The sequence below is a fragment of the Carassius gibelio genome, chromosome B1 (assembly GCF_023724105.1).
Source record: "Carassius gibelio isolate Cgi1373 ecotype wild population from Czech Republic chromosome B1, carGib1.2-hapl.c, whole genome shotgun sequence".
NCBI lineage: Eukaryota > Metazoa > Chordata > Actinopteri > Cypriniformes > Cyprinidae > Carassius > Carassius gibelio.
In genome coordinates, this window is record NC_068396.1 from 1,108,504 (window position 1) to 1,134,579 (window position 26,076).

At 37.7% G+C, this 26,076-nt stretch overlaps 1 protein-coding gene across 1 annotated transcript in view; it reads right to left on the reverse strand.

Moving 5' to 3' along the window:
* LOC127948497 (zinc finger protein basonuclin-2-like) overlaps nt 1–26,076 on the reverse strand; it is a 184,215-nt gene that overhangs the window by 53,442 nt on the left and 104,697 nt on the right. The window contains exon 4 of the mRNA XM_052544957.1: nt 7,766–10,077. Coding sequence (XP_052400917.1) covers nt 7,766–10,077 — 2,312 coding nt within the window. The remainder of the gene's footprint in view (nt 1–7,765; nt 10,078–26,076) is intronic.

Here is a 26,076-nt window from a genome sequence, read left to right on the forward strand (position 1 = left end):
AACTTTTGAGTGGGGTTATTTTAATAATTTCAGCATTTTTTTTTGTCTTGTGGAATAAATGTTAAAATATTTTATGTACAATATCTTACTCAGGACAGTACTAACTAAAAAATAACATGCATTTAGTATGATCTCTCTTATTTTGTGAAAATGTTTCATATTTTCACAGATTCTGCAAGGGGTGCCCAAACTTTCGATCCCCACTGTATATATATATTTATATTTATTTATATATATTTTTTTATTTATATATTTATATTTTTTATGTTTTTTTTTTACAGAAACATTGAATGACCAAAAAAGCACCACCACCAGTCCAATTAAAATGTTCAGTTAAAACGACTAATAATCATTCAAACATATCAAGTTATCAAGTTTACTTTGAATTACTAAAGTTCTTTTCTTAAATGATGCTAGACTATTATAAAGCTTGACTGACTGGCGAGTAAACTAAAATAATAACTAGCCAATGGCGATTCAATTGCCAAAGTGTCCGTAGGCGTCGAGGGTTGTAAGTTGTTATGCAGAAACAACATTGTATTACTACACATGTTTGACAGCTCTGGAGTGATGAGACACGTAAAAAAACGATGTATTAAAAACGCTCTGCGTTCATTTTGTCGATGGTGTAAAAGTTTGTGAGCCGAGATTTATTTCAGTGATACAGTGTTGAACAGGGGACTTTTCACCACGTGTTCCCTTAACCACGGAACAAAAAAAAAAAAATTAATAAAAAAACTGGTGAATCCTTTCCTTTGGAATTAAATACAACATTATTAATGGACCTCATCTACACGCGCTGTTGCTCTGTGGACACCTCTTCAGTTGCTCCACTGCACACCTCTTACCACTTCCTCATTACTGCTAACCTAGCACTTACTCCTGAAGTTGCACACACTCCAACACAGGTCACCTTTTGACGGAACCTACGCTCACTCTCTCCATCTCACCTATCTGCTGCGGTTTCATCCTCTCTTCCACCACTCTCTCAGTTTTCTGCTCTGGACACGAACAGTGCTACGGACACTCTTTGCTCCACTTTAACATCTTGCTTGGACAACTTTTGCCCACTGTTGTCTAGACTGGCCCGCACTGCCCCATCTGCCCCCTGGCTGTCCGAGGTTCTCCGTGAACATCGCTCTAAACTCAGGGCTGCAGAGAGAAAATGGCAGAAATCAAAAAACTCTACGGACCTCAGTGTGTATCAATCTCTCCTCTCTTCCTTCTCTGCAAATGTCTTCACAGCTAAAACATCCTACTACCACAACAAAATGAACAGCTGCTGTGATGCTCGGACACTCTTCAAGACTTTCTCTTCTCTTCTTAATCCGCCGCCTCCACCTCCTCCATCGACTCTTACAGCGGGCGACTTTGCAGCTTTCTTAACAAATAAGACAAGAACCATTAGTGACCAATTCTCCAAGCCGCAGACTGAGGACAACTTCACAATGGCCGACGCACACTCTTTATCCTCCTTCTCCCCACTCTCAGAGATGGACGTCTCCAAAATTCTCCTGTCCAGTCATCCTACTACTTGTCCACTTGATCCTATCCCCACTCACCTCCTTCAAGCGATCTCTTCTTCAGTCATACCTTCGCTTACTCACATTATCAACTCCTCTCTTCTCTCTGGAACATTTCACTTAGCATTCAAGCAGGCTCGGGTAAGCCCACTACTCAAGAAACCAACTCTAAATTTAGCACTTCTTGAAAACTACAGACCGGTATCCCTTCTTCCATTCATTGCAAAGACACTTGAGCGAGCTGTGTTCAACCAGCTTTCTATGTTCCTTGTACAGAACAACCTCCTGGACAGCAACCAATCTGGCTTTAAAAGTGGCCACTCAACTGAGACTCCTCTGCTCTCGGTTACTGAAGCCCTGCGACTAGCAAGAGCAGCTTCAAAATCCTCGGTACTCATCTTACTGGACCTGTCTGCTGCTTTTGACACTGTTAATCACCAGATTCTCCTGTCCACCCTCATAAAGATGGGCATCTCTGGAACTTCTCTCCTGTGGGTTAAGTCCTACCTCTCTGACAGATCCTTCAGTGTGTCTTGGAGGGGTGATGTTTCAAAGTCACACCACCTTGCTACTGGGGTTCCTCAAGGCTCAGTACTTGGACCACTTTTCTTCTCCATCTACATGACATCTTTAGGATCTGTCATTCAGAAGCATGGCTTTTCTAATCACTGCTATGCTGATGACACCCAACTCTACTTCTCATTCCATCCAGATGACCCGACGGTAGCTGCTCACATTTCAGCCTGTCTGAGTGACATTTCTAGCTGAATGAATGACCATCACCTTCAGCTTAACCTTACAAAGACTGAACTCCTGGTGATTCCAGCTAACCCATTGATTCATCACAACTTCTCTATACAGCTGGGCTCGTCAACCATAACTCCTTCGAGGACAGCCAGAAACCTAGGAGTTGTGATGGATCATCAATTAAGCTTCACTGACCACATTGCTACAACGACCCGGTCCTGCAGGTTTGCCTTATACAACATTAGGAAGATTAGACCCGTCCTGTCAGAGCAAGCAACCCAACTTCTTGTCCAAGCTCTTGTTCTCTCCAGACTGGACTATTGTAATGCTCTCCTGGCGGGCCTTCCTGCTGTCAAGCCTCTGCAAATGATCCAGAATGCAGCAGCGAGTGTTGTCTTCAATGAGCCAAAACAAGCTCATGTTACTCCTCTCCTCATCAGGTTACACTGGCTACCAGTAGCCGCTCACATCGAATTCAAGGTACTGATGCTTGCCTACAAGATGACCACTGGCACGGCACCAACTTACCTAAACTCACTGGTTAAATCCTATGTGCCCTCCAGAAGTTTGCGCTCTGCAAGTGAACAACTTCTTGTGGTGCCATCCCAAAGAAATTCAAAATCACTCTCACGGACCTTTTCCTGGACTGTGCCCAGCTGGTGGAATGACCTCCCAATCTCTAAAGAAAATTAGTCTTTACTCATTTTCAAGAAACATCTAAAGACTCATCTCATCTTTTTCGCCTGCACTTAACCTACTAACACCAGCACTTTTCCTTTTCTTGTATTTTTCATTTAATATTAAAAAAAAATAATAATACCTGGCTATGCGTTCTATACTAGACTATCTGAGACTTGTCATGGCACTTGTATACTGTTGTTGTTCTCTTGTTGACCTGACTGCTTCTATTGTTCTCATTTGTAAGTCGCTTTGGATAAAAGCGTCTGCTAAATGATTAAATGTAAATGTAAATGTAATGCGTACGAAAACAGTGCAGTGTATCATCCGGTTGGGCTACGGAGTTGAGAGAATGAGCTACTTCAGCAAGAGTCGGCTGTTTCAAAACCTAGTAAGCTGCCTAGAAATGCAGCATTTTTGAGCATCACATGCAGTTACACATTGTCGGTTAAAAACAAGAAAGTGGCTGGTAAAAACATTGAGTGGCTGGTAGATTTTGAAATCCACCAGCCACAGTGGACGGTGGTCGGTGGACAAAAAAGTTAATTTCCTTAACTTAAATCCAAAGTATCTGTAATATGGTTTGCTATAAATAGCAGTTAATATATGTTTCTGTTGATGGATGCACATTCTGGATTCCCAGACATTACAACAATAGTGATGAGAAAAAAAAAAACCTGGACAAAACCATCACTCTTAATCAATGTGAATGAATATGAGCAGTCATTTATTCTGTCATCATCCAGGTGCTGAAAGCACGCGCGCACAGATGAGACCTGAACAGCACACTTTAATATGTATTTAAACTAAACCAAAGTCCTTTCAGGCAAGTCGTGCAACTCGGCCGCCATCTTGGCAATGCCTCCGGGCAGCTATTTCAGAATAACAAGACCAGCTCCTGTCTAAATGAATGGGCAGAGAGTCAGAACTGCACTTTCACTGGTCACCGGGACATAAAGTGTATGTATAGACACAGCAGTGAAATATGATAAAAATCGCTGAAAAATGTTGATGACTTTGCCCCAAAATAAGGTTTAAAACGCCTTTTCCCCCACAGGTTATACCTTTACTACGCATTCGCAAGGGTTCCTCAACTGTGCGCATACGTCAGTGGAACCAGATGATAGGCTTAAATGTTTCCCGGCTTGACTATTAAAAGCAGACGATTGGCTCTCCAGTCGGAGGGGCGGGATTTGTGCACACAACCGCCATCTTTGCCGTTATGGGTTTTCCTTATATAGTTGTATTGAGGATTGAGGCAGTGGCATGTCTCTTATAAACTGTCTCTGACTAAACTCATTTAAGCTTTGTCAGTTTAAACATTTAAGAGCCAGAGCTCCCGCGTGCAGTCATAAGAATTGTGCAAGCGCTCAACCGAGGCGCGCAAAAAAATTATTGTCAAAATGCCCATCTTGGTAAGTATCCTACAGCAGACATAGCTGGCAGAACGCAGGCCACAGTATCAGTGCATTCTCTTAAAGTGACAGTCTTTATATTAATCGAACAGCAACAACAAAGATATCACTCACTGCTCTTGATTAAAAAGCTTTTATAACTTTAATAAAGAATAATCTTTAATTTATATAGTCCAGAATGCAATGCTGTTTTACATTTGATTCATTTATTACATTTATGTACCTAAAAACTTATGCTAGACCTGCCAAAAAAAAAAAGAAAACCTGAAAATCACTGTTTATTGTTTGTATCTTTACTCTATTGTATTATATGTGCTGTTGCTTGTAGTTGGATAGAATATTCTTCTTCTTTTTTTTTATTAGAAAGTATAGTTTTTCCATAAGCACATACCGAACTGTATAGAAAACCGTGACTCTAAAACCGTAAAAAAAAAAAAAAAAACGAATCGTGAAAAAGTTGAACCGTGCCACCCCTAGTATATATATATATATATATATATATATATATATATATATATATATATATATATATATATATATATATATATTAGTGGTGGGCCTTTATCGCAGTTAACGTGCGTTAACGCGAGACTCTTATCGGGCGATAAAAAAAATATCGCCGTTAATCTATTCTCAAAGTTGGGTTGGGAGCTGGGTCTATATTAAGCAAGCTGATGACTTTCACCTTGATATTTTATATAACCGACTGGCTGAGGCCAGCCTAAAAAGATGCTCAAGGACAGTTGAGGGGCCACTATTGCGCATCGTCACGAAAGCTTATCTTTTTCACATGTTTTTACGCCTTACCGCTTGTCGATTTAAACATTAAAGCATCCAAACATAGACACGGAAAAGCTGAACAGAGTAGCGCTAGTGTGTGTTTGGTGTGCACGAGAGAGAGAGCCGCGTATCACGGACAGCGATACTGAACCGAGCTCTCTTCTGCGAAGTTCTCCTCGAAGTCCCTCCTCCTGCACATGGACGAACAAATACAAATCACAGTTTGAACAAACAAGAAGATGTGAAAGAGCCCAATTCAGTACTCGCGGTGTTCTGGTGTTCAGGGCTCACGCAGAAAAAAGGCGTCTCAAAACACTTAAAACATCAAATTTGATTATTTTTGCTCTTGTGCCGACAAATACATACAAAATATGTCAAAATATCCACCTTGGAAATTATGCTCGAAAACTGTCAGTTATTTCTTTAGTGAAAGTAAACAGTTGAGGAAAAAAATGGGATGTGTATTATATTGGATGCGTTCATCGTCTCTTAAAGGGACCGCGCCTAATTTAGCTACTGGCTGCTGTAATGTTAATCCAAGAAAATGAAAATGAAAATCACTCGCTGCTCTTGACTGCATTACTTTGTATGACTGCATCATTTTTACATTGAAGACTATCCAGTGCTATTTTACATTTAATTATTTGGTTTCTGTACCTTGACACCTACAAACTTGAAAAAAAAACTTATACATTGGTGTGAAACTGGTGTAAGGTTGTTTGCACCTTGTGCAACGTGGAATTAGTTTACATCTTTTTCAAGCACTTTGTGATGCATTTTGGAAACATGAGATGAGCCCCTTTTATAATGCACCACCTAGCTTGATAAACCCCCTCTCAAAGACTTACTGTTTGTCAATTTTATTTGGGTAACATATATTCTGAATGCCTTCGGCAGAATTCGAATGAGCCATTTTAATTTAGATGAATCTAGATGAATCTAGATTAATTACAAGATCACAGTGAGATTAATCTAGATTAAAAAAAAAAAATCTATGCCCACCTCTAATATATATATATATATATATATATATATATATATATATATATATATATATATATATATATATATATATATATATATATATATAAAGATATTTTCATATAAGTGGTTCATATAATTATCAATTTTAACCTGACAAAAGTTACCACCTATAATTTCAATGTCTTGCAACCACTCAGAATATCAGAACAATGAGAAGAAAAAAACAACACCTCATAACACCTAAGCAACTGGCAACCACCCACACTACCATTTTTCATGACAAGTTTTGCATGGGCAAGCATGACTCACATTTTCATTAGAAAATATTTAAAAATCTAGTTCAAAACTGCAATACCAGCATACACAAAATCTGTTGTATGTGGGCATGCGTATACCTTTTTGAGTTAATTTTAATACAACCACGGAATTCTTAAAAGGCTATTAATTAAATACACACACAAACAAAATTCAGACAACATCAAGTGGAACAAAGTGGAATAACTGCATGCAGCCCACAGTACACACAGACACACACACATGTAAATGAACATGACTTTTATAATTTGTCCTAAATTGTAATACATTTAATACATTTTTATAAAAAAAAAAAGAGTGAATGAGATAGATGAGGTTTCTTCTCATCTCTCTCTCTCTCTCTCTGTTTCCCCTCTCTTTCTGACATGCATTGCTCTGATGCTACATTTGATTTTGCATGTCTATTAAGCCTTTTAATTTTGAATTTGAGGTGAACTGCATGCAGTGACCTACAGTATGTAAGTTTGTAAGATGGCTACTAAATTATACTAATGTAATGATACACTTTAGGTCAATAGTCCACAATTATCAATGGAGATTCTACATTTGAGTAAAGATACGTTTGTTGCTTTCACTCTAGCTTAAATGTATTCTGTGAATGTTTATGGTAAATATGGTAGTGTTAACTAGCAGTGAGTTAAATCTACACCTCCTTATGCACTAATGAATGCAGTGGTTTGACATGCTTCAAGCTAGTTTACCTGTGTGTGACAAGTGAGCAAGTATAGGTAAACAACACATTAAATAATTAAATAAGCCTCTGAATTCTTCTCATTAAAACATATTTTTTCTTTCCCTTTCAAATAGCAATGAAGATTGAAGATTGAATAGGTTCCTCAGACAGGATATATCACAAATTGATGAAATGTTTAAATAGATAAAAAATAAACAAATAAAGATTGAGGTCATGAAAGAACTACTTTTAAATTGACATATTTTGAAGCAATGCACTAGTAAAAAAAATAGTATAGTATAATATAGTATATTACAGTACAATACAATACAGTATAGTATAGTATAGTATAGTATAGTATAATGTAATACAGTGAACTAATCAAATTTTAATTATTGTATATTCACGTCTAAATGGCCTGCTATAAGTTCAACAATAATATTTACATCAGTTTGATTTTGATAGAGGAAAAAAAAGGTTATTTGTCTCACCTATCTCTGCTCCATCTTATAGTATATTGTAATATAGTGAATCAAACTAATTTTGTTTCCTTATTGTATATTCACATCTAAATGGTGTGTATAAGTTCAACAATAATCATTTTTACATCTTTTGATTTTGATAGAGGAAAAAGAGGTTATTTGTCTCACCTATCTCTGCTCCGTCGGGAGGGGAAAGCAGCGTTGCATCCAGCTACTGTACACATATGCATCTCTTTTAGGTGCACATTCTTGTAGTGCAGTTTGACACTGTATGAACTTTTAAAGCTCTTTTTGCAGACAAAGCAAATCTTTGGATCAGGACTAGAACAAAGATCATCGTCAGGGGACTGAGAAGAGAATTTTGGTGGGCTTGATCCATAGCTCATAGAGGAGATGAAACTTTCATGTAAGACAGCCATGCTGGCAGCAGCGGCAGCAGTCATACCCCCATTGTAAAGGCTATACTGACCCATGCAGAACATGTCATAAGTAGGATCATTGATCTCCTCTTTGATTTTGACAACAGGCTGGTGTTTGGAGGGTGGGAAATGGCTTTGTTTCTCCAAATCTTTCTGTAGGTGTCCTTCTTCTGCTCCCTGGTGTTCCTTGACAAGGTTTTTCTCTTGGGCAGACTGATGTACATCAATGTCCATCAGCTCATCACGGTAGAGCATCTTGGATTCAGATGTCTCCGACTCATTTTCAAAATCACGCTCATGATCTTGGTCCTCGGAGGTAAAGCTGTCAATATAGCATAGGTCGCCATGACTTCTGCTGCCATGACTCCTACTGCACTCTTCTTGGTCAGGATGGAGCATGCCTCTAAGAGCTAGACTGGGACTCATTTCATCATGTGATGGAGACTGATGTCCATTACCCTCACAGTGATGACTACTGCTGCTGCTGCTGCTGTTGTTGTTGCAGTTGCTATTGACATTGTTATGGATGCTGGATGGCTGATGGTGGTGGTGATGACAACTATCTTCATCATCATCATCATCATCATCATCTTTGTCATCATAATCATTTGCCACATCTGTTATTTCTTTCTCTATCTTTACTGGCATACTGGATTTGCGAGGCTTTTTTTTAGGCATAGGGTCGACAGTCACAGAATCTTGGGTACTGGGAGTTGTGAGTAGGCAATGAGAAAATGTTGATGTTTCTGATACATGCATGTTATGGGAGCTAGCAGTTAACATCTGTTGCTGGTCTGTCAAAGATGTGCTGTTGGTTGTGGTAGGTAAAATTGGACTGGTGGGCAAAGAGACTGGGGGACTAACTAGGTCAGCAGGAGAGAGCAGTGTGCGATAAAAAGGTGGCACAGGTTGCACTGGCTGCACAGACTTCAGGGAAGGGAAAACCAGAGGGCTCTGCAGGGGTGACTGTATCATGGGGTCAAGAGGAGGGGTGGCAAAGCTTAGTGGTGGTCGCCCAGGGCTAGTTAGATTGAAGCCACTTTTGGCACTTGATATGACAGGTGTTGCTGTCCCAGAACTAGAGCGAATGAGGTCCTTGTCCCGGTTGTTCCTTAGCATTGGCATATGTAGACGAGGATTGGGATTAGCGCTATGTCGGTTACGACTCCTTAATGAACTAAAGACCATATTGCAACCTTCGATAGTACATCGGTGCTTAATCTTCAGATGCACAGCATTGTAGTGGATCTTTAGAGTACCCTTATCATAGAAAGTCTTGCCACAGGAGTTACAGCAGACACGACCCTTACGTGAGGTAGCACCCATACGACGCATGCGATGCATTTTGGAAGAGAAAGAAGAGTGTGTAATGGTTTTCGATTGTTCAATCTTTTCAAAGTGGTGATGGATCTGGTGGTTGTTCAGAGTGCTTGATTGCTGTTGTTGCTGCCCCTGTGATTGGTGTGTTGGTGTTTGCGGTTGCTGGGACTGCTGCAAAGATGGTGTTGGAGAGATGGTTGAAGCTCTGTTGGGTTCTATCTTAGGTTCAATGGTATTAGATAAAGTCCCCAATGTTCCTCGACTGGGGCTCTGAGCATTACGAAATGGTGAGAGGGACACTTCAGATTCACTGGTCTCCACTGGCTCGCTCTTATTTGGCAGATTTGGCTCTTGCATTCTGAGACCTGATTGCTCAATGGTCAGTCCATTTGGTGGCAGCCCTAACATGGGGGCTGACACTGGGTTGATGTACTGGAAGGGCAGCAAGAAGGCCAGACTGTTTGGGATGTTCTCAAAATGGTGAATGCTAGAGGGGCTGTTGTTTTCTAGGTGCGACAGAAGGCCAGGACTGTGTGTGCGATTGTTGCTTTCAATAAAAGTCCTGATTCCAGAGTCAGTCTTTGATGAGGGCACTGTGACTGCCTGACCCTCCTTTTCCTGGATGGCCATCAATTCCACAATAGACTTGGTTTCACCAAAGCGCAGAAACTGTTGAAGGGTGATGATCTCCTCTTCCCGGGACATTATAGTCCATCTGTCCAGAACCTTGCCTGCAGCATCCTAGAGGTCATATCAGAGAAAAGATAGATAAATAAATAAATAAATATATGTTTTTTTGTTTGTTTAATGTTATTATTGTGATTCACTCATTCATTTTGCAAAGCCAAAACCATGGGATGTGGGATGTTTTGATGACAAAAGTGTGCCATTCTTCTTAAGGGGATAGAAAATTATTTTGCTCTTCTCATATATGATCTAGTTTACTCTTGGCACAGAACAAGGCAACATCAAGGGAGCAATGGCTGTTCTGATGACAATACAAGATGACACAAGGCAAGCCTTTGTCTGCACTAGCCTGCTAGGTTCTATGAATGATAAATGTTTACTCTGGATTTTAAGAGCTGTAAAAATCAACAGCACAAAGCACAAAGGGCCTTTAAGGCACAGACAGTGAATAAATGTTTAAAGAGAGTGTGAGAGTAAAGAAGAAAATAAACAATAGTAAGAGAGAACGAGAGGTGGGAATACAGAATGGTTTCACAACAGCATAACCTCAGATATTTAAGCAAGATAAATTCTTCAGCGACAGCACACCAATAGTCACTGGGGTATTTGTTGTTAAATATACATGAAAAACATTTGACACTTTCATTCTCTGTTTGAGTATGAGTTTAGCCTGGAGGCAATACTTTAAATTTCAGCCTCAACAATATTATGTTTATATGGCACAGTGGTTTGAACTCCTGTATTTCAACTGGATGTAAGTAAAAGGGCAAAAAGCTATTTTTAAATAGTAATAAAATTGCTTTAAAAAAATAATAATGTGGAATGTTAAAGCAATTATCTCCATCTGTTATTTATATATATATACAGACCAAAAGTTTGGACCCACCTTCTCATACAAAGAGTTTACTTTATTTTCATGACTATGAAAATTGCAGTGTCACACTGAAAGCATCAAAACTATGAATTAACAAAGGTGGAATTATATACATAACAAAAAAGTGTGAAACAACTGAAAATATGTAATATTGTAGGCTCTTCAAAGTAGCCACATTTTGCTTTGATTACTGCTTTGCACACTCTTGGCATTCTCTTGATGACCTTCAAGAGGCAGTCACCTGAAATGGTTTTCACTTCACAGGTGTGCCCTGTCAGGTTTAATAAGTGTGATTTCTTGCCTTATAAATGGGGTTGAACCATCAGTTGTGTTGTGCAGAAGTCAGGTGGATAAACAGCTGATAGTCCCACTGAATAGACTGTTAGAATTTGTATTATGGCAAGAAAAAAGCAGCTAAATACAGGAAAACGAGTGGCCATCATTACTTTAAGAAATGAAGGTCAGTCAGTCCGAAAAATTGGGAAAACTTTGAAAGTGTCCCCAAGTGCAGACACAAAAACCATCAAGCGCTACAAAGAAACTGGCTCACCAAGAGTCACCTCTTCTGCGGAGGATAAGTTCCTCCAAGGCACCAGCCTCAGAAATTGCAGGTTAACAGCAGCTCAGATTAGAGTCCAGGTCAATGGCACACAGAGTTCTAGCAGCAGACACATCTCTAGAACAACTGTTAAGGGGAGACCGTGTGAATCAGGCCTTCATGGTAGAATATCTACTAAGAAACCACTGCTAAAGAAAGGCAACAAGCAGAAGAGACTTGTTTGGGTTAAAGAACACAATGAATGGATATTAGACCAGTGGAAATCTGTGCTTTGGTCTGATGAGTCCAAATTTGAGATCTTTGGTTCCAACCACCATGTCTTTGTGCAACACCGAAAAGGTGAACGGATGGACTCTACATGCCTGGTTCCCACCGTGAAGCATGGAGGAGGAGGTGTGATGGTATGGGGGTGCTTTGTTGGTGACACTGTTGGGGATTTATTCAAAATTGAAGGCATACTGAATCAGCATGGCCACCACAGCATCTTGCAGTGGCATGCTATTCCATCCAGTTTGCGTTTATTTGGACCATTTATTTTTCAACAGGACAATGACCCCAAACACAATTCCAGGCTGTGTAAGGGCTATTTGACCAATAAGGAGAGTGATGGGGTGCTGCGTCAGATGACCTGGCCTCCACAGTCACCGGACCTGAACCCAATCGAGATGGTTTGGGGTGAGCTGGAACGCAGAGTGAAGGCAAAAGGGCCAACAAGTGCTAAGCATCTCTGGGAACTCCTTCAAGACTGTTGGAAGACCATTTCAGGTGACCACCTCTTAAAGCTCATCAAGAGAATGCCAAGAGTGTGCATAGCAGTAATCAAAGCAAAAGGTGCCTACTTTGAACAACCTAGAATGACATATTATCAGCTGTTTCACACTTTTTAATGTATATAATTCCACATGTGTTAATTCATAGTTTTGATGCCTTCAGAGTGAATCTACAATTTTCATAGTCATGAAAATAAAGAAAACTCTCTTTGAATGAGAATGTGTGTCCAAACATTTGTTCTGTACTGTGTGTATATATAAATATATTTACATACAGTCTGAAAATCTTAGATATGTCCTAAATGTCTATTTAACATGTGACAAGAAACATTTGCGATTTAGAGATGTATTGCAGATGAGCAAATGCACTAGGAAATGGACGCATCAAAATATTTCTGTATGATGTGTGCTATATCTCTATTAATTATTGAATAAAGTATTAAATATTTCCCATGAGAAGGATGTACCATCTTTGTAAATGCATAGATTATGACATTCAAACTGTTGAAATTTCTGCATTCAATATCCCACATCATATGGTGAGTTATTGCCCTGCATCACTTGATGTAATTGTTTAGACTTTAGATATGCAGTTTGTTAATAAAGATAATGCCTATTCTAAAATTTATTTTGACGTTTTCAGAGATGTAATCTCCAGTGCCCCAGCGCACCAGCAGCCATTCAGTGGTCTTGAGCATGCTGTGAACAACCTTAACTCATTCAGATCTTCTGAAATTTACTCCTGGCTTTGGTGTCTCTATAGTGGTTAAACATGAGCTATAATTTGTTTTTGGTAAATCTAATGGTCACATTTTGGTTTCATTTATCTATTATTTGTTCCAAAACCAACTTAATTATAACTTAATATTTTAATATAACTTTAATGCTGTATCAGAGTGCCGCCTTAGCAGCTTTCATTATGGGTGTTGTTGTTTATTAATTATTATTCAATAAATAATATTTTATTTAAATAATAGTAGTATTTAATAATAGCATTTTCTTTTGAGATGCAGTCTGTGTTTAGATGCATTGTTATACCATTAGATGGAAACAAGAGACTGTTTTGATGAGTGAATCAGCAGTAAAGACTCTTATATTGAAAGAGACAGATACAGGGTAATAAACAAGGAAGTTATTTTCCCTTTCAACAACCAGTGCTGGCCTGTCCAACCGGTGGTCACCCAGGGCCCCACCTTAAAGAGCCACACAGATGGGAAATAAAAAATTACCTGTATTACAGTGTATGATGTAGCTGTCCATCAGTGTAAACAATGTGCAAAGTAATTAAACCAAAAAGTACACGATTTATAAAGTTATTGGCTTCTATAGTAAGGAGTCGACTCTGAATCGCTGAAACGAGTTGTTATAGATTTCAAATCTTTTGCCCATCTCTATGTACGTCACTAGGAACACTTTGCATAATAATCTCCGCCTACCGTCTTGGGAGAAACGGAACTCTGACCTGCCCCACCCCCCCACACAGACGCTCTGGTTGGTGTGATAGCATCACGTCGAGGACAAGGTGTGTTTTAAATTGTAAAGGCAAGTTTGTTTTATTTTCACTGCCAAAGAATGAAAATCAGAAGAACCTATGGGTAAAATTCATTTTTACCACAATACCAGAGCAGTACAACAAATCCCTTTTGTTGTGTTCACAACATTTCACTGATGACTGCTTTTCTAATCTCGGTGAGTATTTCAAAGTATTTTCAAAGCATTTGGCCATAAAAGAGGGTTCATTACCAACTTTATTTAGAACAATGAGCATCTCCGAATCACAACGCGAAGTATGATTATGAAGTTATGTGTCTGTTTTCTCCCGAGCGTCTTATCAGTATGTGTGCTGTCTGCAGCCTGTCTGCGCTGATCTTCATTTACAAACACGTCATTAAAATGAAGTGTAACTCTGTAAATACTCAACGAAGAGACATGAGAGAGATATCTATAGAAAGCTTGACATGTCTACTTTAAAACGAAACAAGTGCTGCCGAAAACAGATATTCTGTGATAAAGTAATCCATATGAAAACAACGCGATGTCTGTTTTTCATGTCTCCCTTCGTTATATCTAATTTGACCACGCCCCCGTGCTGAACGCGCTATTCAGATTCAAACTGAAGCGCGCAGCTTGAATACACCCACACAGGAGAAAAAGCAGCGGGACTGTTCAAATTTTTTATTTTACTGTTTGCTTCGCGGTGAGAGGAATAAGACATAATTCACCCCAAACAGATGCTAACACATTGTTTACAGTGGAGGTGTGTGCGGAACAACCAATCAAAACTGTTAGTTGACCAATCAGAACACAGTATGCTACCGAAAGGTGGGGTTTAAGGAAACTGAATCTTTTGAACAGCTTCGCGCGAACCGTGTGGGCATCTCTGAGAATTGAGGTAATTTTAAAATGATATTTTAACAAAATGACAATGTTTTTTTAACCTTGGATGGATTTAAACCTAATGTACAGGACTTATAAACAGTGATAGGAAGCTTAGAATTTTCATCTTACTGGCTCTTTAAGGGAATGTTGTCAACTGAATTTCCAGTGGCGTGACATCAAAGTACAACAAGAGGTATAGAGAGCAGGGAGCTCTGCATGCTTACAAATTGCTTTTGCAATACTTTGATGTCACACACTGTTTGGTCTATGCAGCTCCACTTTAAACCGAATACACCTTTGTATCTACAGATGATGCATCAAGGCTGTACACAGTATGTCAAACTAAATCCAGAAGAGCAGTAGCAATGTCTCCAAGATGCTTCAAGAAACCTACCTGCAAAGCTACAGTACTGTTAAAAATTTTCGGCACTTTTGTAAAAATGCTGTAAAATGAGGATGTTGTCAAAAATTGTTATAAATCGATTTTCTTTATGAATTAACTTATATCAACTAAATTTAATCAGCGTAGACAGCATCGTTGATTATAATTGATACTATTGTATCTTGTCGTGCCGTGAGAGTAGACAGTGTGAGTCACATTACAGACCTGAATCAATGTCTAATGGAATAAGGTTTTTTGTTTATTTGTTTGTTTGACCATCAATGACGACTTATTTTTGCATATTTGTTTGTTTACTTGGTTTGATTTATTTAGATTTTATGTATAATTCTGTTATTATGTTTTATTATTTACTTACTATTTACACTTAACCCTCTCAATGGTGAGTTTAAAATATTCTAGCTAACTTTTTTTTTTTAAGGCTTGTCACGACACACCGCAGCAACGAAACACTGTATGACAGATGTATCACTTTCATTTTTTTTTTCAGAAACTTGATTTCCATGTCACAAACTATCTGATAGTTACTTACACTATGTTTATCTAATATGAATAACATCACCACATTATATTTGAATGGATTATTACTGCTGCTTTACCAACTGACTTGTGTTACGACCCTGTGTTTCCTTTTCTTGCCTGCTGGTGGCGGGTTGACTTGGGAGTGTGTGGAGGATTGCACACCCCTGTTGAATAATCTCCTCTAATTGTGGAGTGGATAAAGTTGAGACTGATCCTCTCCATTTCACTTCCTCCAGGGGATAGGCAGTCCTCAGGAGAAGTCATTGGCTCGAACTTTTGTTTTGTTGTAGCCTATCAACCTGTCCTCACCATTTGGATTGTTATTTAAACCCTAGATATTGTTATAATATTTTGATATTGTATTATTTTGATACTTGAATAAAGAATATTGCAAGTCAATCGATCTGAAAAAGTGCTCCTATTTTATGTTATGGTCGAGAACGAGCTGGCCGTGACACCTGTTTTAACGTTATCTTATAATAAATTATCAGTGCAGCCCAAACCTTGCCAATTTGCAAGTTCAGCAAGAATTACCTTTGACTGTTTCGACTACCACTATTCAGCACTGCAATTTTCAAACAAATGTGACATGGTCAAGTATCACTTTTGAGTTTATCATTATTATACTATTTTATTTTTTTATTTACATATTTCAATCAGAGGATAAAGCAAGAGAAGACACTGGACTGTAATGTTTACCAAATGGAGTTGGTTAGAAACATGATACAGGTCACAGACAGTAATTTTGGAGGGCAAGTGTAAGAGGGGCTATGCAAACACCCATCTAGTTCCAGAGACATTTGGACCGAAGAGAACTAATGCTTCTAATAAAAATTAGTATATCTGCCCACAAATCAGCCTCAGGTCTTTAGCCAACTCCCTTGCATTAGTTAGGCAACAAACCTGCCATAAACTATTTTACACCAATGCACTCATATCCCAATTAGCTTAATGTTGCTTCTATCAATGAACTCTTCAGATTTGCCATACTGAAATGAAATTTCATTAGAACCATCATCACCCACATCATTACACATCCCTGATTCCTTTACATCAGGGGTATCCAACCTTTGCAGGACAGTCGATCGCCAGGAGCAGGATTGGGCACCCCTGCTTTACATAAGGTGGCTGAACACAATATGTGAGGTTAAAGACAATTACTTAATAATTATTAAGTCACAGGTCTCATCTATCCATGGGGCAGTCAGCAAATGCTGCAAATGTATCTACTGTGATTTGTGATGGCTTTATTTATCTCATTGTTGCTGATGTCACTTACTGCGACCCAATAATAATGCTGGAGGCTTGAGCTTAAAAGTAAGTAAAAGATGGACACATATTCACCATGCCAATGTTGTAAGCATAAAAATGCAGTAAATTATGCAGTTATTATGTTAACATCCCCCAGTCTTGTGCTAAATGCTGAAGATTAAGCCAATAAATAAAGAATCATCACTTATTATAGTCATGGGATCATTAAGCTCTAAGAAATATACTACAGTGGGTACAGAGTAAAACAAGTAAATACAATGATCATGAACCATGCATGGCACACTACCTTTTTTTTGTATTGTTTTTGTATTATTATTAATATACTTTGTTATATTTGCTTCTTTCTTCTTCTTCTTCTTCTTCTTCTTCTTCTTCTTCTTCTTCTTCTTCTTCTTATGATTAAAATATTGATCAAAATATTTCAGTATAACATTTATAACATTTGCTTCTTCCTACCTAATATGCAACTAACTTTTCTAAAACATCTTATTCACAAAGGACAACTGGTCTGGGAACTACATTGATCCAGTAACTCCCAGTGGACACAACAGAAATGCACTATTGATCAAGGGGTAGATATCATATCCCAAAACCAAAAGTCCCTTCCATCCCCTGTGTTCAGTACTTCAAGGGAGCTTAAGCAGGGGTTTCCCTGTGATCTTAGAAAGGCTTGGACCTATGAATTGCTCAGTATTCTACTTTCTGCCCTTTTTTTTAAGCAATGAATAATTGAGTATGGAAGTGGCAAAAAAAAGGTGTGTGTGTGTTTGGGGGGAGGGGGGTTGGGGGGGGGGGGGGTCAAAAGGCTCAGTCAAAGCCCAGTGCCTGGAGCCATGACATCAGAGGAAGGGCTCACAAGAGTCTTGTGTTTCTGTCATTGGTTAAATAGTAGCTAATGTAAGTAAGGCCTTCTATTCTTAGAAGGGCTAATGTGGACATGCAATGTTATATGATTTTTATAGCAAACCATAGTGTTAAATCGTGCGTAAGTGTGTAAAGTCACAAGGTATTACTGAAGACTGCGGCTCATCCACCCAGTGATACATTATCTAGTATTTATCTATTATATAGTATTTATCTACACTTATGAATTAAATGAGGAAGAATAACACATTCAGACCTCCTGGCCAAATTATAATCATAAATGACTGTTCATGATCTCTGTGAATATTGGTACACACTGACAAAGCTGAAAAAAACTTCAGCATCCAAATGAAGTGTTGCCTATTATACATGCACACACATGGCCCACTGTGAACATTCATATTTTCTATAATTTGGAACAGGCCTACTCTAATTGCATTGCCTTGTATTGTCTCTGTGCGGAACACAGGGCAAAAATATATATCACATGTATACACAATAATTGTGAGGATTTAGAATTTTCAGACATTTATGCAAAATGTTATTAAATTAACACACACACACACACACACACACACACACACACATACACACATATACACACATATATATATATATATATATATATATATATATATATATATATATATATATATATATATATATATATATATATATGTATGTATATGTGTGTTTATATTGTATATTATATATATATATATATATATATATATATATATATATATATATATATATATATATATATATATATATATATATATATAATGAACTGGGAGTGAATTTTTAGACAATAATTATTCACGTTTATATATATATATATATATATATATATATATATATATATATATATATATAAATTATGATAGTTAGTGACTTGTTCAGTTGGCTGAAGTTGGTACAGGGAACAAAACTGATCTGCAATAATCTAAAAGTAGGTGCTGTTTCCTGACTTACTTGTTATCTCTCAATACATGATTGTATTGAGAACAAGTCACAACTGAACAAGTCACTAACTATCATAATGAACTGGGAGTGAATTTTTAGACAATAATTATTCACGTTTATATATATATATATAAACGTGAATAATTATTGTCTAAAAATTCACTCCCAGTTCATTATGATAGTTAGTGACTTGTTCAGTTGGCTGAAGTTGGTACAGGGAACAAAACTGATCTGCAATAATCTAAAAGTAGGTGCTGTTTCCTGACTTACTTGTTATCTCTCAATACATGATTAGTGCAGCCAGGATAAAGTTATTTTCAAACATTTTAATTTTCATTTGCAAATATTCCTTATGTATGATGCCTGGGAGAGGAGAGGACATGGTCAGTTCACTTAGTTTTGTCGTGGCCACAACATAATAACTCATGGGAATGTGATAATATGTTATGGTCATGAGATATTAATTTGTGGGAACGTCATATAATGTCGCGGCCACAAGATTATTTTGTCGAGGTGACGACATCATTATGTCATGGCCTTGAGATGCTATGTTGATGGAATGATGTCCATTTCCCGTGGCCATAACTTCTTATGTTGAGGGAACGAGATTGTTTTTCTAGTGGCCATGAGTTTAATGCATAAACAAACCTGTGTGACCATAGCAACCCGGGATTATCAGAGATGGATTCATTAAAAAAAAAAAATTTAAATTAAGAAAATGTCATATTATTTATTATAGAAAATATTTTATTATTAAATTATTATAATAACCATATGCCTTGGCTATGGGATTTTATTATGTGCCCGTGTGGCGCTAGAGCGGTGCTCAGAAACTTGCTTAGCCCTGGCACAAAACGTAGTTACATATGTCAATGAAAACACAACAGGCTCATTTAAGATTTATCTGACAATTATGCCAATAAAGTTTTGACGTCATGTGATGATAAATGAGCATGTTGTGTTTTAATTTACAAATTAAACTATGTGAATGATTAATTCCACAACGAAACACTATTGTAATAATAATTATGGTCTATTAATTAGCCAAAATCAAATGAAATATATACAAAATTTTAAATGCATTCCAGCAAAAATTGCAGTCAGCATAATGAAAGCTTGATTTGCATGTCGAGAATTTACAGTTGGCCATTATTTACAAAAGTATTCGTTTGTAAATAAAAAAAAAAACTATATAAACGAATATAAAATATAACCAATAAAAATAGTCTAATAATAATAACAATTATAATATACAAATATTACGGGGAAAAGACAATCAGTTAATCGACAAAACTTTAGGGGTGGATACAATTTTTTTCTTATATTATGCACTTATCACATGTAATAAAGTCCAATAGCCAAAGCATATGGTTAATATAATAATAGAATAATTTAATAATAAAATATTTTCTATAATAAATTATATAATATTTTCTAAATTCAAAATTAAATATTAATGAACCCATCTCTGATAATTCCAGGTTGCTATGGTCATGCAGGTTTGTTTAAGCATTAAACTCGTGGCCACTAGAAAAACATAAGAAGTCATGGCCATGAGAAATGGATGTAGTCAAGAGCGGACTGGGACCAAAAAGTGGCCCTGGACTTTCTGGCCCACAGCAGCCCACCACATCATAACGCATTTGCCACTGTTTTGATCATTTAGCGACTCCTAGTGAGTGATACATGCTCATCATCACGACACAAACATTCTCCTAGGCTAGAACTCACACTTTGCATTCAGTTAACAGATCGCACTCGTTCAAAGCACACACTGAGAGCATCATTTCAGACAATGCGTGTACACAGAATTAATTAATATTTTGCGTAACTTCTGAATGAACACATGCACACAAAATTATCTCAAAATAATTGTCACTGCAAGTATTCTCGTAAACATAGTCGGCTATGTTTTAAGTGAACATAGACGACATGAAAGGGGGCGTGTTTCAAGATACTCAATGGAATAGACCAAACTAAACATGGAGGGAGGGCAAAACTCTTACATGCAAACAAAACACACGCCTTTGGATCGACAAAAAGAGATGTAATACTATGATTTCCGTCATTAAAAATATATATACACACCGTAATTCCTCAAATAAGAAAACGGTAGTCAAATAAATGCCAGGCCTCTTATAGTGGCCGGGGCGTGGTCAAAACGGACAAATAACGGCCGCGGGAAAATGTGCAACAGAGACAGATAACAAATGTACACGCCCACTGCCGCAGCGTTTCTCATTCTCGAGTCAAGAACCGGTTGCATCGGTTTTCGGATCACCAGTACACTAAACTAATAAACGTTTCTGTCGGACGCGTCTGATTCGAGAACCGAGGAGCTGATGATACTGCGCATGCGTGATTCAGCGTGAAACAGACTGACACTCTGTTCACTGGAATGCTATCACTTTAATTTATAATGGGATATTTAAAACAATTATTTATCAAACAGATGGAATTAGAAATAAAGGCCTGCCTCTAATAAAAGTCTGCTTCAAATGAAAAGTCCCGGTAATACAGATGGCCAGTCCACCCCTGGATGTCATTCCCTCAACATAGCATCTCGAGGCCACAACATAATGATGTTGTTACCTCGACAAAATGATCTCGTGGCCACGATATAATATGACGTTCCCACAAATTAATATCTCGTGGCTACGACAAATTATCACGTTACCACGAGTTATTATGTTGTGGCCACGACAAAAGTGAGTGAACCAACCATGTCCTCTCCCAGGCACCGTACTTATGAGTTTATCTCATTGTTTCACTTTTTCAGAGTATAAAGCAAGATAAGGGTATTGACAAAATGCTAAATGTCAAAAAAAAAAAAAAAAAAACAATAACTTGAAAGTATGAAAAAAACTGAGGATACTTATTTGTATGAGATTCCCTGCATAGCATCTCTTTCTACTAATCTTATATCTATCTATATATGTGTGTGTGTGTGTTTGGAATGTGAGCTTAAACCCTTGTGAGCTTAAATCATTATCTATACTCTTAGAAAGAGTACAAATTGTAAATTGTGTTTTTGTCATTGGGATCTGTGTTAAAATTTGAGTGATCATTATCTCTGTCATTTTGATTTTAATACAAGTCAGTGCTGATGTTGGGAAACACTCAGGCACAGAGGGACTGAGGGAAAATAATCGGTTCCAATTAATTGAAAAGGATTTCTGTGATCTCCCTCTGTGAGGAAATGGAATGGATTTGCTGATCTGGGAAGCAGATGTTAGGTGGACATGGACATTCCTTACGGGGAACAGTGGGAGTGCATGAGAAATGTTCTGTCTGAGGGTCTTTGGTGCAGCCGTGTCTTTTAAAAAAAATATTCTTTTATATCATATCTTCTTACTTTCACTCCAGCAATTGCTTGCTAATGCCTGAAAAGGTATAACATATGCTCACAATTTGCTTCTTGTATTGTATCAGTGTGATACTGGGATGTGTTTTACATTGCTGTTATCATTTAGGGAAATGCTTACACCTCATACTCTATTATAGAGCTGTTATTAAAAATTAGTCATAAAGCAACCTTCAAAAGATTAGTTCAGCTGGAAGGAGATCAGAAGAAAACATGAAGAGAAGATATGTATGTGTTGTTCTTTCTTCTTGCGTAAGAAGAATTACTGGTGGAAATATTTGGTGGCTTAAGAATCTATAGCACTCTTTCTCTTTCAAACACACTCACAAACCATTAGAGAGATTATATACAAACTGACACTGCCACAGCCCATGCAGGAGAAGAGAATAAGCTAATGGCCTCTTTGCCTAATGTGATAAGAGCCATTATTGACACGCTGCCAGAAAAATGCAAGACCATTAGCTCAGAGGTGGATTACCCATTCCCAACCCATTCTCACTCCAAAGGCGTCAAAAACCGAAGCATGGTCAAGCGCCCCTAGCGTCACTTTTATGACGCCAAATGTGCCTCTCGGCGTCGACTATCGAAGCACTACGACCTTCATTGCTTTCAGTGGGAAACTTTTGGCGTCAGAATTCGACACGAGGACATGAGATGTTTATCGCTATGAAATCACGTTCAAGAAGTCTCATTCAGCACACATCGCGCGATACTTGCTATCAGTTCCACAGTTTGGGTGAGTAGTCGTATATACGCTCTTTTAATGCCTTTTATCAAATGTATTCTGTCTTCTTTATTAATCAGATTAGTGCCATATGTTTAATCGCTGTATTATATCGGTCATCCGCGGCTGTCTTTGAGTTTCATTGCGTTTAAATAAATGAACACAGCTGCTAATTAGTGTGATTAAACTCTATCTGTCACGTGACGTGCCATAGACCTTCGATCCGTTTTATATTATTATTAATTTCAGGATCAATGATGTAAGTTGTATTTGTAATAAAATCATGGTAATCACGACACAATAGTAATAAATGAAATGTGAAGTTAAAACACAGTAAATGGGACATTAGTAACTGTAACTGTAGTTTTACTATGATATATTAATAATCAATACAACAATACAATAATCACCAAACCAGCTATGTTTGTATCACTGTAATGTTAGTGTTTTTATGTGCTTTTATATGACAGATATCACAGTAATCATGTGTTCTGTACCATGCTTTTAATACCTTTTAATGTGAATCCAAAAAAAAAAAAATCAAATTAAAAATAAATAATAAAACATGTATTTTTCCATCTTGCAGTTCATTCATATCAGTTTATATATATATATATATATATATATATATATATATATATATATATATATATATATATATATATATATATATATATATATATATATATATATTTATTTATATATATATATATATATATATATATATATATATATATATATATATATAAATATTTTGCTCACAGATCATTATTTTAATGAATTATTTTCATTCTGTATATAATTCAATTTTATTTTCTCTCCCCTTTTTTATTATTTTTATTTTTAGCTGAAAAGACGTAAAGGCAGTCAGCCCAGTGGTGTTTCTGGAGAGGGATTCCTTCAGAAATGGAGAAGACAGAAAGCTGCGGAGGCAGATATTTGCAGCAGTAAGTCTGTGATAGTTTGTCTCTTTTATCAAAAATTCCTGCTGTTATAATTTGTACAGCATTTGTTGTTTCTTAAACTGTTGCACTGTCCAAATACCCACACTTGCCATCTTTTCACTTGACCACTTGATTACTTATTTGAAGTCTTTCCTGTATTTGGCCTAGTGTTCGAGTGAGCATGATGACCACGAGTGTGTGTCGAACTTTTCATGACCTGATGACTGTGTTTCCCAATCCTGATCCTGGAGAACCCCAGCACTGCACGGTTTTGGTGTCTCTCTTATCTGCCTTGGAGTCTTCACTGATGAGCTGATGAGTTGAATCAGGTGTGTTTGATCAGGGAGACATCTCAAATGTGCAGTGTTGGGGTTCTCCAGGACCAGGATTGGGAGCCACTGCCTTATGGGACACTTATGTGTTTAAAGAGATTTTTAATATCTAATTATCAATATTTCACATACTGTACTAAACACATCACAGTCTAATTTCTACTGAAAAATAGTACCAGACTTTTATTTTGACGGGTTGCAGCAGATACCTTTATAGTACTGTGTATGTGATTTGATGCAACTGTAGTTTGACTCAAATCAAATGGTAAAATGCTCATGAAGTGACTCCCAGTGCCATTTTGGGGATGTTGTTCATGTGATAAAGTCCTCATTTGGTGAGAGGCAGACACTGAAATCACCGCAAGTGTCAGGTGCACTTCAGTATATGTGTAGTAAATATAACTGTTCATCTGCACCATTCATTAAAAGAGATACGCAGAACATGCAGGATTCACATTTAAATCGACTTTTGCGGCATTACATTTGCGTACATATCGTATTTGAAAACGTACATATCGTGATTTGTGTAATGACCTACTTTTGATTGATTAATTCTAAATTTGACAAATTCCGTGAGATTTCCGTGTTAAATGGTGAATTCTGTTTTAATTACTGGATAAAGACTACACTACATATTTTTTTTTCACTTATCATGCATCCACTTGCCCTAATGTGTACATAATATATTTTACATACCACCACTGGTGAAAGGGCCATCGTCAAGTTGTTGCGAGACCAGTCAGATCACGCGAGATCTCGTGCCACTAGATCTTGTCGCACACCAACTGTTTAATGCTGATCATATACTGTTTGTGTATTTACCAAGTGGCAACCTCCCGCCCTCTCTTCTGAAGCCAACAAGGAAGTGACTAAAACTGCAATTCATCGACTGGCCGCTTGAGACTGGCTGCAAAAGGGATTCAATCCCATAGAATCTCCATGTTAAAATGCCCAACTTTACAGCAGAAAAAAAAAATCATGTTTAAAGCCTGGTTCAAAAAATGAGTTTAGTCTATATAGCTAATTTTGCCCTTCATGACATGATTTTTTTTTATATAACTCATCTGTTTAAATTATATTAAGCCTTAAAGTTCTGCATAATTAAGGGCGTGGTCACTTGAGTGACGGGTGAATTGCCACTGCTGTCACCGCTGTCGAGCAAGGTGGGCGTGGCTTCAGCAACCAGCTCCCGCCTTTTTGCCCATTTTTAATTGTCCGAGAGAGTCACGCATTGACGCACTGCCAAGATGGCAATGGCCCGCTCTGCACACTTTGAGCTTCAAATACACTCTTCATGAGTCTACGGGTGACGTTAGGGACACTACATCCATGTTTTTTATACAGTCTATGGTATTTACACAAAAACTGCATAAGGTAAATAGCCTAGAAATTAGAAAAACAGGAGCTCATTAGTGAGTCAAGCTGCAATATCATGACAAAGTCAATGTTTATAATTGCTCTTGATATTGTAATAATGATTATTAATTTTGATTAATATAAAGTTTTTTGGGGGAGGGGCATCTCATATTCTGGTCTGTGATAAACATTACTATATTGTGACATTTGGCTGTACAACGTAAACTGCACACACTCACACACCAAACATTTGTATACGTATTAACATGTATGGAACATGTATATTAACAAAATTTATGTTTTCTGCATAGGTGTGTAATTTGCATTGTAGAGCAAAATTTCAAGCATTGTCAAGTTGTTTACATTGTTTTACTCATTAATTGAATGAAATCTTGAGGGAACCGGTGGAGAATTGGTCTTTATCAGTCAGATTTTGTCATCACAACTAAACCACTGGGGAAGTCGTGGCCTAATGGTTAGAGTGTCGGACTCCCAATCGAAGGGTTGTGAGTTCGAGTCTCGGGCCGGACGGAATTGTGGGTGGGGGGAGTGCATGAACAGCTCTCTCTCCACCTTCAATACCACGACTTAGGTGCCCTTGAGCAAGGCATCGAACCCCCAACTGCTCCCCGGTCGCCGCAGCATAAATGGCTGCCCACTGCTCCGGGTGTGTGCTCACAGTGTGTGTGTGTGTGTTCACTGCTCTGTGTGTGTGCATTTCGGATGG